At 34.1% G+C, this 13,831-nt stretch overlaps 2 protein-coding genes across 7 annotated transcripts; one reads left to right on the forward strand and one right to left on the reverse strand.

The window, feature by feature from the left end:
* The first annotated feature begins 1,034 nt into the window (after positions 1-1,034).
* Positions 1,035-5,429, forward strand: LOC110937916 (PRA1 family protein A1). Of its 6 annotated transcripts, none has more exons than XM_022180379.2 (8): positions 1,035-1,468; positions 1,588-1,628; positions 1,724-1,802; positions 3,622-3,708; positions 3,793-3,881; positions 3,992-4,063; positions 4,159-4,273; positions 5,112-5,429. In XM_022180379.2, exons 1-7 carry the CDS (start codon positions 1,311-1,313, stop codon positions 4,260-4,262), a joined length of 630 nt encoding a protein of 209 aa, XP_022036071.1. In that variant the 5' UTR covers positions 1,035-1,310; the 3' UTR covers positions 4,263-4,273; positions 5,112-5,429. The 6 variants fall into 6 exon arrangements, with proteins under 6 accessions (XP_022036071.1, XP_022036070.1, XP_022036075.1 ...); XM_022180378.2 differs by having other exon boundaries at positions 1,037-1,468; positions 4,159-4,277; XM_022180383.2 differs by having other exon boundaries at positions 1,040-1,468; positions 4,159-4,277; positions 5,100-5,429.
* A 1,544-nt stretch (positions 5,430-6,973) lies between these two features.
* Positions 6,974-10,212, reverse strand: LOC110937918 (uracil phosphoribosyltransferase). The gene is made up of 11 exons (XM_022180384.2): positions 10,086-10,212; positions 9,909-9,987; positions 9,057-9,115; positions 8,849-8,926; positions 8,658-8,739; positions 8,476-8,524; positions 8,217-8,278; positions 7,542-7,609; positions 7,410-7,465; positions 7,276-7,323; positions 6,974-7,188 (listed from the first exon to the last, which is right to left on the reverse strand). The coding sequence occupies exons 1-11, from the start codon at positions 10,137-10,139 to the stop codon at positions 7,137-7,139; spliced, it is 687 nt and encodes a 228-aa protein (XP_022036076.1). The 5' UTR covers positions 10,140-10,212; the 3' UTR covers positions 6,974-7,136.
* Positions 10,213-13,831: the final 3,619 nt, after the last annotated feature.

Genomic DNA, 13,831 nt, shown 5'->3' on the forward strand with positions numbered 1-13,831 from the left:
GTCCTAACTTTTAACATATTGGTCTCCAATGGACCTTGACTAACAGAACCCTAACGCCGTTAGTCTCCGATCGCTGGAAAAACTTTTTTTGGCCGGAAAACTCAACATTTTCGTCCCGAACCTCTTTGTAACCTTATTATGCACATTTAGAAACCTTTTTCTAGTAAAAGCCCCAATTATTAACTTTGCTGGAATACTCAACTTTTTGGCCAAAAAACTCAACATTTTCGTTCCAAACATCTTTGTAAGCTTAGATCGGACCTTTAGAAACCTTTTTATGGACAAAAACGTTTTCTGGCGACCGAAGACTAACGGCGTTAGGGTTCTGTTAGTCATGGTCCATTAGTGGCCAATATGTCAATAGTTGCGACTGCCAGTGGTTATTTTTGAAGTTATGACTGTTGGCGGTCAACGACGAATAGTTGGGATTATGAAAATCCAATATTCATTTTTATAAGGCTTGATGGTAAACCCTATAGCCCCTGCCCAACTGGATTGTTAGTGCCCGACACACTGTCGGGGTAGACAAAGATGGCTGCCATGTTGAGCCCCGCCAATCCCTTAGGTTAAAGGGGTCATGACCCGTATGACCACCATGACCCTCCATATAGGCGTCATGTGCGAGGAGTGGGTGTCACCGATTGGTGACCACACTATCATGATTGAGTTAGGGTGTTTGAGTAGGAGAGGGGGTGAGAAATCGGGGTATGGTCACTGATGTGGAGAAGAGTGATGGAGGAGAGAGGAGAGAAGAACCAATCAAAAAATATATAACTCAAACACCCTAGAGTGATTAATCATACCCCCTGATTGAGTGCAAAATGGGGGAATTGACATGACACAATATTATTGGGTAGAGAATCACTCAATCACCCTAGAGTGATTAACCATACCCTCCACCCTTAAAAAGGCGTTAATCATTGTGTAAAGGTGAGGACCATCGAAAAGCAACCAATCACATTTCTTACTAGTTTTTTTAGTTAGATCGCATCAGACGTTTTAGAGCGGGTTAAGATAAAGCTCATTATCTACATGATACTGGCGTGACAAGACGCTATGTTAAACCACACCGTCTAGCAGCGTAATACAACACCCCCCCCCCCCTATTTTATACTATATATATTTTTTAATTTTCCCCAATTCCAAGTTTCCAACCTCCTAAGCAAAAAGAGTACTACCTCCAAATACCCTTTGGGCACACGGCACCGTTTGCAATCGGCATTTCCATATTCTCATCGGTCCATCTGTGCGTCCTCCGATACCAGATTTCAGTTTTCCTATCTCAATCTCACCGATCGAACACCAACAAAATGGATTGGGGAACAGTTTCAACCGAAGATCTGATCGAAGCACTGAAGGAAGTTGAGTGGTCATCTCCTCCTCGTCCTCTCAACGAATTCTTCTCCAAATTCACCCTCCCTCGTTCTTCCACCAAATGGAACAGCCGCCTCAAGTGTAATCTCTACTAGTATGTTCTTCTTTCTTCCCAACCCTAATTATTATTATTATTAGCTCTTCTGACTGTTAGTTAGGGCACATATGTAATTTAGATCGATTTACTGAGGTTTTATGCTGTTTTTTTTGCAGCTACCGGACTAATTATTTCCTTATGGTCATGTTTATTCTTGGTAAGATAACAACAAGGATTTAACTATTTAAGTGTTTTCTCAAGTTGTTTCTTTTAATGGTTTGATGATGATTTTTTTTTTTTTTTTGTGTGTAGGATTGGGGTTTCTTAGAAGACCACTTGCCATTGTTGCAGCTATGTCGACCGCCTTAACCATAGCTTTTTTGAATGATAGGTAATATTATGTATGTTGTTGGTATTTATGATATCAATAATAATAATAATTGACATGCAAGCAAGCATCTTTATGAAATTGTAAGTAAATAATTTTTTAAGAGAACTTGGTGTGGTTTTACTTAGCATTTGAATGCGGCAGCTTATAAGCTATGTGGTTAATATCCCGATATATCGGTGGTATATCGGTTATCGGTCCCCTGCCGAGATATCAGTGCAAAATTTAAGTCAGAATATTGGTACAGATAATATCGGCGATATTAGACCGATATTTGACCGATCTTCCCGATATCATTACCTTTCTTCTTAGTTCTACTATTTGTCTTTCTTCTTATTGCTGCTATTAATGCTTTAAGTTTTAATCGTTAGTTATTACTGTTAAATGTTAGTGTTTTAAGTCGTAGTCAGTTCCTACTTGCTACAATTGTTAGTGTTTTGCAAGTTGCAAAAGGTTAATTTGTTAATGGTAGGAGAGTATACTGAGTTGTTAGTGTTGAATTGCTATATATATAAGTTTAGCATGATATTAAAATTACCGATATCTCACATTCTCACCGCGATAACTGATATCTTGAATATCGGTCCTTGACTGATATGCGATATTTTGCCGCATTAACTACTTAGCTTATAAGTTATAATCCATGTGTGCAAACTGCATAGTAGTATAGTAATAGTACAGTTGTATTATATGTCTGTCTGGCTGTCTGCACTTGTTAGGGGTGGGTTTAACTTGAGATGAAGTTTCTAGATGGACTAGACCCTATGCAGTTAATCTCGGTGATATATCGGTTATATCGGTCCCCTAGTAACATATCGGTCTCAAATATCGGTCAAAATATCGGTACCGATAATATCGGCGATATTGACCGATATAACCGATATTTGACCGATAAAACCGATATATCACCGACATATCACTGAATTATCAGTGCTAAACTGCTATACATATAAATTCTGCATTATATTAAAATTACCGATATCCCACCGGTATCTCACCGAGATAACCTATATCTCAAATATCGGTCCTTGACCGATATCCGATATTTTACCGCATTAACTGCATAGGCTAGACCCTTTCTTCTCTATCTTGGATTTCTTCTAATTAGCTAATTAGGGCTGCTTAAAAGTGAGTCCAGCTTTGGCTATGTTCAAAGAATATATTCATTCATCCGACTTTAATTTCAGTTTCTCTTAGGTCTTTGGAATGTTTCCACAGTTGTGATTGATTCTTATGAATTAAGGAACAAACGAGAGCCAACTATATTGAAATAATAATTTTGATTCAAGTTATTGGTCCCTCAAAATGCTACATACAATTATTTAACTTTAATACAAGGCTTATCCTTCCTTTAGGAAGTTTGTGGTATAAGTTTTAACTTTAATACAAGGCTTATCCAGTCTAGTAACATGCTTCTGTGGACCTTTTTTCCTTTAATGTCATCTTTTCTTATGTTAAAAGTATGTTTTTAGATTTTATTACAGTTTGTATTTAGGAAGATTAACTATTGAATTGATCTTCTTTTCTTTTCTTTTCTTTTCTTTTCTTGTCTTATTTAATCACGTGTGTGTGTTGTATATTATTAAGTTAAAAGACAACATAAATTCTTTTAATCTTTAATGGATTATAAACAGTTCTGAAATATCCCATAAAATCATGCCAACGAGCTAATTTGATTTGATATCCTGATTGGCTCTTCAAAAGGTTTTCTTGGAAGAGAAAACGAGCGGCAAACTCTATAGGAAGCAATTTGAAGTTGTAGTTGTTGAACATGCCTATAATCATCTTTATACCTTTTTTTTAACACCATCTGCTTTTACAGCTTTGCAGGCACATTTAGTGAAAAAGTAACAAGAACCGTGAGGCGGTTTTCTCCACATTTAGCTGCGAAAATGAGACCTCCACTAATGTGAGCTTTTTGCTTTTTTTTTTTTTTTTTTTTTAATTTATTGAAAAGGGTAATGTTTCTTACATGGCAATCTGCAATTTGCAGGCCTGTTCTTCGCGGGCGCCCTTCTTCGAAAAGAGCTATTTATATATGTGGACGGCCTCGTTGGCAATTCGTTCTGATGTTTTCTGCTGGTATGGAACAGCCTTCTCGCGTTTGTAATTAGTTAGTTACTTTTTTTAAGGTAAAAACGTGCTGTTTTTTTAACTGCTGACTTAGTAATTACCCTTTTGTTCTTTCTCAGTGAGTTTCATCTTGTGGTTTGTTTCTTGCGGTCTCTTGACTTTGTTGTGGGCTTTGGCCATTGGCCTTCTAGGTATATTTCAACCTTCTTATTCCATGAATAACATGAACTTTATTTTAAAAGTAATAGATAATAGTGGTTAGTTACTAATTTTTATCTGTTCTCAGCTACTATCATGCATGCAAGCTTTCGGACGCCTAACCTGAAAGCTCGGCTGAATACGTTCCGTGAGGAATTTCGTGCAGTTTGGCGGAATTACAGTGATATATAGTCACTCTTCCTGTGGGTACTCATTTTTTTTTAGCTTTGACTTTACTGCAATAGAATATTACAGTGATATATAGTCACTCTTCCTGTGGGTACACACCATCCTTCGAGCTCGATTAACTTATGAGAGCTCGGGCTCGAGCTCGGCTCGTTTGTATTTTATCAAGCTCGGCTCGGGCTCGGCTCGTTTATTATCTATTAATTAGTATATTAAATAAAAATAATATAAATAATAGACTTTTTAGGCTTGCGAGCTCGATAAGTAAAGCTCGGGCTCGTTTACTAAATTAGCTTATTTTTAGGTTCGAGATCGGCTTGTAAACAAGTTTAAATAAGCTTGGCTCGAGTCGGCCCGTTTACACTAAGGCTCGATAAGGCTCGACGAGCCTAACGAGCTTCACATGTGAGGCTCGAGCTCGGGCTCGATAAACAAACGAGCTTTGATTTGAGGCTCAAGCTCGGCTCGGGCTCGATAAGGCTCGGCTCGTTTCGAGCTTTTTCTCGAGCCGATCTCGAGTAGCTCGTGAGCTGCTCGGCTCGTTTGCACCCCTAGTTATGATGCATGTTGCTTTTTTGGTCTTTGTTTTTCGTTATTGTTCATGTTTTTGGTCTTGACCCTGTTCTACCCCTTCTTTAAAGATTGTAAAATAGTTGCCAAAACTCGCAACTATGTTCTAGTAGCGGTGACAAAATGGACGAGTTGGCTAACAAGTCAAAATGGGTAATTCGGGCGGGGCGGGTTGAAGTAAAATACTAACTTTCGATCTCTCACTGTTCTTTGAACCCCTTGAATGATTCCTAAACTCTCTTTAAACTAGTATGTTTGTTGATTAACCTTTAGTTAGTTATGTAGGTACATCCGGTGGCACTTTTGAGGCTGGACTTACTGTCGCGAAATAATCCTCTGCTCAAAAAAGCACACCTGCTGTGGGTATAACTGGTTATAAATTGCCTGAAGCTTTTATCTTCCAACATTGTTTTATATGAAAGTTTGTTTATATAGTGACTTCTAAAATTATTTCCCCTTTGTTTTTCAAAATTGTCGGTTCGCCTTTAGTGGATGTTGATATGATGCTTGAAGGGTACTTTTGATGTCTTAAGTGTAAAACTTAGAGCAAAATGACTATTTTGATCAGTCAAGAATTGCAAGGGTGTTCAGGATTGCCTTTAATGGTTTTAGATGGTTTAAGTTTACCTTATTACATGAACTGAATTGGAATATATACTCAATACAAGTAATTTTAAAATTTTAGTAACTTTTAACGCATTTTAATAATTAGAGTTAAATGCCATTTTAGTCCCTGTGGTTTGGACCATTATGTTAGTTTAGTCTAAAGGTTTTATTTTTCGCCCGTGGGTCCAAAAAGGTTTTACCGTAGTCACTTTACTAGGTTAACTTCATCCATTTTTTCTGTTAATGAGAAGGGCAATTCGGTCATTTTGTATGTAATTTTGTTAATTAGAAGAATGATTCGGCCATATAAAATGACCGAATTGCCCTTCTCGTTAACAGAAAAAATGGATGAAGTTAACCCAGTTGACCAAAATGGCAACGGCGAAACCTTTTTGGACCCACAAACGAAAAATGAAACATTTGGACTAAACTAGCAAAATGACCCAAACCACAGGGACTAAAATGACATTTAACTCTAATTATTATTTAGTGTAAATTGCAGTTTTACAATATGTGGTTAATAGGCGGGGCGAACTTTACACCCCGTCGTTTTCTGATTGCATCAATGTTGGACCTTGCATCTTAATGCTGTCGAAGTCCTCCATTAACCACTAACGGTCAAAGGACAAAAGGGACATTTTACCTCATTTTTACTTGAACCGGTCAATTACCCACCCAACTTTTTCTTATCCCTCTCATTTTACACCCTCTCAACACTTCTGGCGATATTCTGACCACTGCAGCAAAACTTGCAACTAGTCTTCTCTGGTAACCACCTAAACCACATTCACAACATCTAACCTCTTGACATCCAACCACCTACTGCTACCATCACCACCAAACCATCCCACTGCGAATACCGTTAAATATAGTAACATAACCACCGGATCACAGGAGCTTGAATAAGTGAGTAAAAACATACCTTTGTTGATGATAAAGAACAAACAAATGAAGAGCTTGAAGATTTAACTTGGAAACTTTCAAATCCCACAAAAATCCGAAAATTAAACCTTAAATTACCCCAATCCGTAAGGAATCTCATCGAAAAACTAATCGAAAAGCACCTAAATTTTTTTTATTGGGCTAAGAATTGAAGGACTTAGGGTGTTCTTGGGGAAGAAGACGACACTATTAGAAACCAACGGGTGTAAACAGAAAAGGGTACAAATGCCATTTCATATTCAAACTAACAGGAAGATGATGTCATTAGACAAAAGGGTCCAACGTTGATGCAATGAGGAAACAACGGGATGTAAAGTTGATCCCGACTTTTAACCACATGGTGTAAAACTGCAGTTTACTCGATTATTCATTATACTCTTCTTATGCTATCTAATACATTGACATGTTTATATTTGGATAATCATGTATGATATCCATAACGTTTAAGAAGATAAAACAATGTTTTTAACTCATTAACCATGTCCCCCTTGACATATTTTCCTTTTAGTTGTTTCATATTTATATTTATATTTACCCAATACACACACACACACACACCATGTCAGCAACTTTCATTCACAACTTCATCAAATTCATTTGCTTGACCAATACGAAAACTTAAATTCAAATCGAAAATTCAGAACTAGATAACAGAAAATAGTATTCGACCAGTTAACCAGACATACGATAACATAAAAGACTCAACAAGCATCGACTTATTCAGCTAAACACGTCCTGCTAAACATCTCCTCTGGTTGGGTTTTATGTACCAAAGCTTCGGTCTCCTGCATCTCCGAGCCCCGGGATAATCATCCTGAAATCACCATTGATCAAACACAAGCTTTAGACAACTCGTTAACACATTATTAATAATCTTGTCGGTTTTGTATAAATTACTTACCCCTTGTCAGTAAGAGTTGGATCAATGCTTCCAGCATACACACGAAGCCTGAGTAAATTTAAAAAAAAATGTCAATCTCGAAAAATAATATCTGTCATCAAGTGTCGATGGTTTTTGTTTTAGTAATACTGTACCCGGGATACTTCTCGCTCAGCTTTTTGAGTGGCGGAGGGCAAGTCACAGCACATACCTATTAGTAACATCCGAAATTTATGTTAAGATGTTGCAACTATTTATAACAGAATACCAACGGTTTTCCTACGTACCACTTTGATATGCTCGTTGTCAACTCCGCGTTCCTTGATCAGATCAATGGCTGTGATTAAAGTGCCACCTAACGATAATTTATATACAAAAAATGTATCAAAATGGTGGTAAAAATAAAGTTTATTTACAATTATCAACTCTTATGTGAATAGTACTTTGACTTTTTTTTGTTTTTTGTTTTTTGTTTTTTTGTATTTTTGTATTATACTTTTAGTCTTTTACCCTCAACTTTTAGCACTACATTTACAACCTCTTAACTTTCTAAACTTTGTAATAGAGTTTTACGTGTTTTTCATGTATGTGTCGGTATATATATTCAAGTTTATTTACGCTTCGACATAAATTTTTCCCTGAAATTAGTTGTGTCAAATATTATATGTTCTTATGCTTATTATTATGATATTATCTACGTTTTTGGTTGTCTATGTCTTGACGTAAATTTTATTTTTTCCTGGAAATGAGTCGGTTAAAATATAATATGTTTTCGTGCTTATTTTTATGTACGTTTTCAGTTGGTCTATGTTTTGACGTACTTTTTTTTTTCGGAAACCAGTCAGGTCAAATATAATACGTGTTCATTAAACGGTATAAATTCGATGTAATTTACGTTTCAGTGTCGCGGCAACGCGCGGGGTAACATACTAGTTATAATATATAGAGCAAAACAATCTTGCCTGTTGCTAGCATAGGATCAACAATGAACACTCGAGTTCCTTTAGAAAAATTTTCAGGTAACCTGCATACGAAAATTAGAGAACTATCAAAAGCCATGCATGGATCAAACACATACATATATTTATGTAAATCAATCGGAAAATATTAACAAATTTTGTATATTATAAACGTTCGGCAAATTCCCATCTCGCAAAATAGCTTCTAGAAATGATGTAGATATGTTAGGTAATAATTAACGACTCGGTTGGAATTCCTTACTTGTTAAGATATACAGTTGGTTGAAGTGTCTCCTCATCTCTACTAACACCTTAATTTAACAAAAATACAAAAAATATATAAATAGTAGATGTTAACTTTATGCAAAACTGTCACAAGAAATTACACTTGAATAGAAATTAATTACATCTACATTATAATTATAATCAATAATTAGTAAGTACCTAGGTGGTATGTCTTAGTTACTGGTAAGACGGATGACGCATGCTCTGCAAGAGCAAGACCGGCTCTCAGGATAGGAACAACCTACAAAAATGACTTGTTAGTACCAAAACATCATAGAACGAAGACGCGTATTTTTTTTTTTTTTTTTTTTTTGTAATATAGTATAGCGAAACAGGATTAATATACTAACCACTACAGCCTCCTGCGGATCAATGAATTCTGCTGTAGCTGGCCCGAGTGGGGACTGAATCTCCCCTGTAATCGTTGGCTGCAAAAAAAAAAAAAAAAAAAAAAAAAAAAAAAAAAAAAAAAAAAACCCTTCTTTAACACAAAAACGATATGAATCTAACAAGAAATTTGTGGGTTTGAATTTAGTCTAAACGGGTAACAGTGTATACCAGCCAATCCCTGGATGCTTCATACATAAGCAGCCTTCCCAGCTCAGCCATGGCATTCCCTGAAAGGTATAACATACGAATCGACGAAAAAGATGAACGAGTTATATTAGATTTAGAATGCATTCACCATAAAAACAACCATCACTCTTGCAATAGATGAATCTTGATTTAGAGCATGTTTATTTGAATTAAATCTAAATTGTCTACAGTTACATTTGATTGTAATTAAAAATAGGGATATTGGCCTCTAATAATCCCTACTAGACGTAATTGGCAGTCCAACTTTTTTTATTCCCCCTGACAGTCCCACCTTTCAACTATTTTTCTTCCACCGGTCCTCAGTTAAAAAAACTTAACTCCGTTAGTTTTTTTTTTTTCCAAATTACAATCTGACGTTCTAGGGCTTTTGATCAGAACGAGGATACGAGTCTATTGATGTAAAACTTACCTCGAAACGGTGCTCCAAACGACTTGATTTTTGTTAATTGGAAGTTTAAACACCCGAATTGAAGCCCCGTTTTCGTCGTTTGGAGCACAATTTCAAGGTAAGTTTTACATCATTCGACTCATATCCTCGTTCTGATCAAAAGCCTTAAAACGTTAGTTTGTAATTCGGAAAATCAAATCAAATCAAATCCATCTGCATGCAACATTCTAGAAACATATATGCAGAATCATCAGACTATAATAACTAAAGCTGCATGCTTTAAGATCATGAACATCCATGATCCAACTGCATGTCACATTCCAGAAACAAAAATGCAGAACCAAAATCCAAACAAAAAAAAAAAAAAAAAAACCCGAAAAAGATTATTATATTTTAACCAAGACAAATGTGACAGCATTACTTACTAAAGATTGGGGGTGGTGTCTGCTCATTTCTAAGCACAGAAACCCAGTGTTTGATCAAAGCATGAGGAGGCACAACCACCTGCCAAAAAAAAAAAAAAAAAAAAAAAAAAAAAAAAAAAAAAAAAAAAAAACTTTAAAGGGGGGTTTTACCAAAACAAGAGATGGGAGTTAAAGTACCAGCATTTTGTTGTTGAAAACAGGTTTCTGTTCAGTGGTGGCTTGCAATGGCATGATGCTAGATTAAACCATGGGCACAATGTAAAAGCAGAGATAAGATTAATGTTTTTTTGTAAGAGAAAGAGGAGGATTTATATTAAAAGTTGAGGAAGAGGAAGCCATTACCAAATGGCCAGGTGGAGTGGATGCATGGAACATGTGTTAACCATTTGTTTTCTTCTCTAGTTTTTTTTTTTTTTTTTTTTTTTTTTTTTGGAGGTTGTTCAAAAATTTGTTAATTATATTGTAAGTTTGTAGCTAGGCTTGTAAACGAATCGAACGAACATAAACAAGGTATGTTTGTGTTTGTTCGTTTAACTTTTGCCGAACAAACTATTGAACACGAACAATTAAACAAACATGGTTTTCTTGTTCATGTTTGTTCGTTAAGAAAATGAACATGTTCGTTTTCGTTTATATTTGTTTGTTTGTTCATAGTATAAACGATAAACGAACGGTTCATGAACATAAACAAACGGAGATAACTCAACTAACACCAATTAAAATTAAAAGTAAAGTATAAATAACAATGTCTTGGGCCTAAAAAATAATAATAAGAATAAACTGTAATGTGATATTTTAATTTCATAAACTACTTAGCGAGCTTGACAATCTTAAATGGAAATATTAATTAATGAATGCAATTAAACAAACAACATAAATTAATGAACAAACGTTGACGGGCATAAATAAATAACGAATGTTTACGAACATAAATGAACAAACGAGATATGCGTTCATGTTTGTTCGTTTAACTAAATGAGCGAAAAGTATTATTCACGTTCGTTTATTCGTTAAATAAACGAACTTTTCACCGAAGGGTTCGGTGAACGGCCTTTTTCTTTATTATTTATCGTAAATGAGTGAAGCATTACACATAGTATTCATTCACACACCTATTTATAAAGATCAGATGCTCTAGTCTAGCCATATCATGGTGTGTTAAATGGTGTGAGGTTCAAGGTGTGCGTTTCATAGTAGACATTGATGTAGATATAGGAGTATAGTTATAGAGGGTGTATGTTATCTGTTAAATTGTATGTTTTGTAATGGTAATATTTTATTAAATTAATATAATTTTTGATTTATTTTTTTACATGGACATTGTGTTCAATGTAACATACATTGAACACATGATACAATGTAGATGTATATAATTTTATATCGTATAATAGTAGATTATATTATATTATATTATATTATATTATATTATATTATATTATATTATATTATATTATATTATATTATATTATATTATATTATATTATATTATATTATATTATATTATATTATATTATATTATATTATATTATATTATATTATATTATATTATATTATATTATATTATATTATATTATATTATATTATATTATATTATATTATATTATATTATATTATATTATATTATATTATATTATATTATATTATATTATATTTTCTAACTCATTTATGCTATGTTTGTTTTATAGGACGATGTAAATTGTTTCTGTAGGTGGGGTTGGGTCTAGCTGGCAAAGCTATTGGGGTTAAAGTATTGCTTCCTTTGAAATCAAGAGTTCAAGCCCCGTCAAAGACGGATTTGATATTACTTAAGCCGTTCAAAATAAATATAAGTTATTATTAAAAAGATGAAGATATAAGAAAAACATAAGAGATTCATATTTCACGAAGAAAAAAATAAAGATGATTAAAAAATGGGTTCTAATTGGTGGAAAAAGAAAACTTTATGTCATTAGATGTAGATGAGAGACAAAATAATCCGAATTCCATGGAAAATTTCAAACAACATTTGTGACGAGTATTAAAGTATGACATTTGTTTTGCAAAGATTATTGGGTTAAAATTGGTATGATATTAGGTGAATGACTGGTTATCCGAACCCGTTTACCTTTATTAACATATTATACAATCCTAAAAAATATATACTAAATAGCATGTCAAAAAAGTTTAAAACATAACATTACTATAATGAAGATTGTTAGAGCTGTGATTGGATATGTTATAATTCATGTAACTTTTTGAGGTGGGTATAAGATGGGTTTCAGAAAATGAACATCCCAACATTAACTTTTAACAAATTTAAGTCAATAAAATACCGGATATCTAATCTACCCAACCGATATAGATTTGTAGACCAGGCATTGGTTTGGGCTGCTAGACCTCTAGTCTCAGATTCACATGCCTCATTATCTGTTGATTTTGGACCTGCTCTACTTATAGCCCAACCCAACGCTTACTCTACTTACAAAGCTCCGTTATCTTGGGCCTGAAACGTTTGCTATGTTAAACTAGAGATGCACAAACCTATAAAAACCAGGTATTGTAAACTCGAACCCGAACCTACCTGTAGGGTAGGTAGGGTCTAGGTATGACATTTGTTGTGAGAACCCGAACCCAAACCCGGGTTTTTCTCAACACGATTTATACTCGGGTTTTATCTATACCCGGGTTTTGTTAATACCCGTACCCGGGTTTTATTAATATCTGCACCGGGTTTTTTGATACCCGATTATGAATGCAATTTTATGATATGTATCTTGTAATACTTTTAGGTTTAATATATTGGAAGTTTTATATTATAAGTGTTAAAGTTTATAAACCCAAAAATGGAGTTGGAAACAAAAAAATACAAAAAAAAAAGTTAAATAAAAAAGCCACGACATCAGGTTTTTTACATACCCGCACCGTGTTTTTTGCATACCCGTATAGGGTTCTCTAATACCCGACTCGGAAACCGGCTTTTTTATACCCACAAATAAGATATTTTAATACACGGGTATAGAAAACCCGAACCCGAACCCAAACTCGGTACACCAGGTATGGTTTTCCAGGCCAATACCCGGACCCGAACCCGACCCAAGTATTGTCAATACCCGAAAAACCAATACCCAGTCATACCCATACCTGGGTATATACCCGAACATAGGTATTCAAAAAACTTGGTTATGTGCACCTCTATGTTAAACAGTTAAAGATCTAATATAAAAACTAATTAAGTTGCCTAATAATTTGCTAAGTGGGTTCACTTATAATTTTTAAATTTCTAGAATCCTTTTTACTTTTTTAAACAACAAAATTAATCCTAAAATCCTTCTAATGCATACATTGTGAGACTTAATTTCGCACCACTTCAATGGGGTAAAAGACCAAGAGACATATCGTATGTATAATAGTTAATCTATTATACTATATAATAAAAGAAACCTAATTTGGGACACATGTCATTCAATGAGGACATTAATAATTTATTGATAAATTTTAAATGTAAATTAAAAAAAATTAAATATTATATTAGAATTTTATTTTGATTGTAATTCATATTAATATAGCTTCAATATTTGTAGATGTAAATGTCTCGCTAAGTGAGATATATGTTTTATAGTTTCACTCACATGGTATTACATGTCATTAGTTTTGTTGATAATCAACATTATAATTTTAAATAAAGGTAACTCGATAACTTTGATGTAACAACTTTGTCTAAATAAGTTCAAGTGGCCATTAAATTAATAATATGATATTATTGTAATGCTTTTATTTATTTAACTTTTTCAACTCTTATTAATTCATGTAATTGTAGATAAGTAAGATTATTATTAGTTTAGTTATATTAATAAATTCTTGGCAAGACATACATGGAACAAGAGTTACTTTTTTTGTTAGTGGAACATACATAAATAATCATGTAACATGTCATTTTTTTATAA

The sequence above is a fragment of the Helianthus annuus genome, chromosome 4, assembly GCF_002127325.2.
Source record: "Helianthus annuus cultivar XRQ/B chromosome 4, HanXRQr2.0-SUNRISE, whole genome shotgun sequence".
NCBI classification, from domain to species: Eukaryota; Viridiplantae; Streptophyta; class Magnoliopsida; order Asterales; family Asteraceae; genus Helianthus; species Helianthus annuus.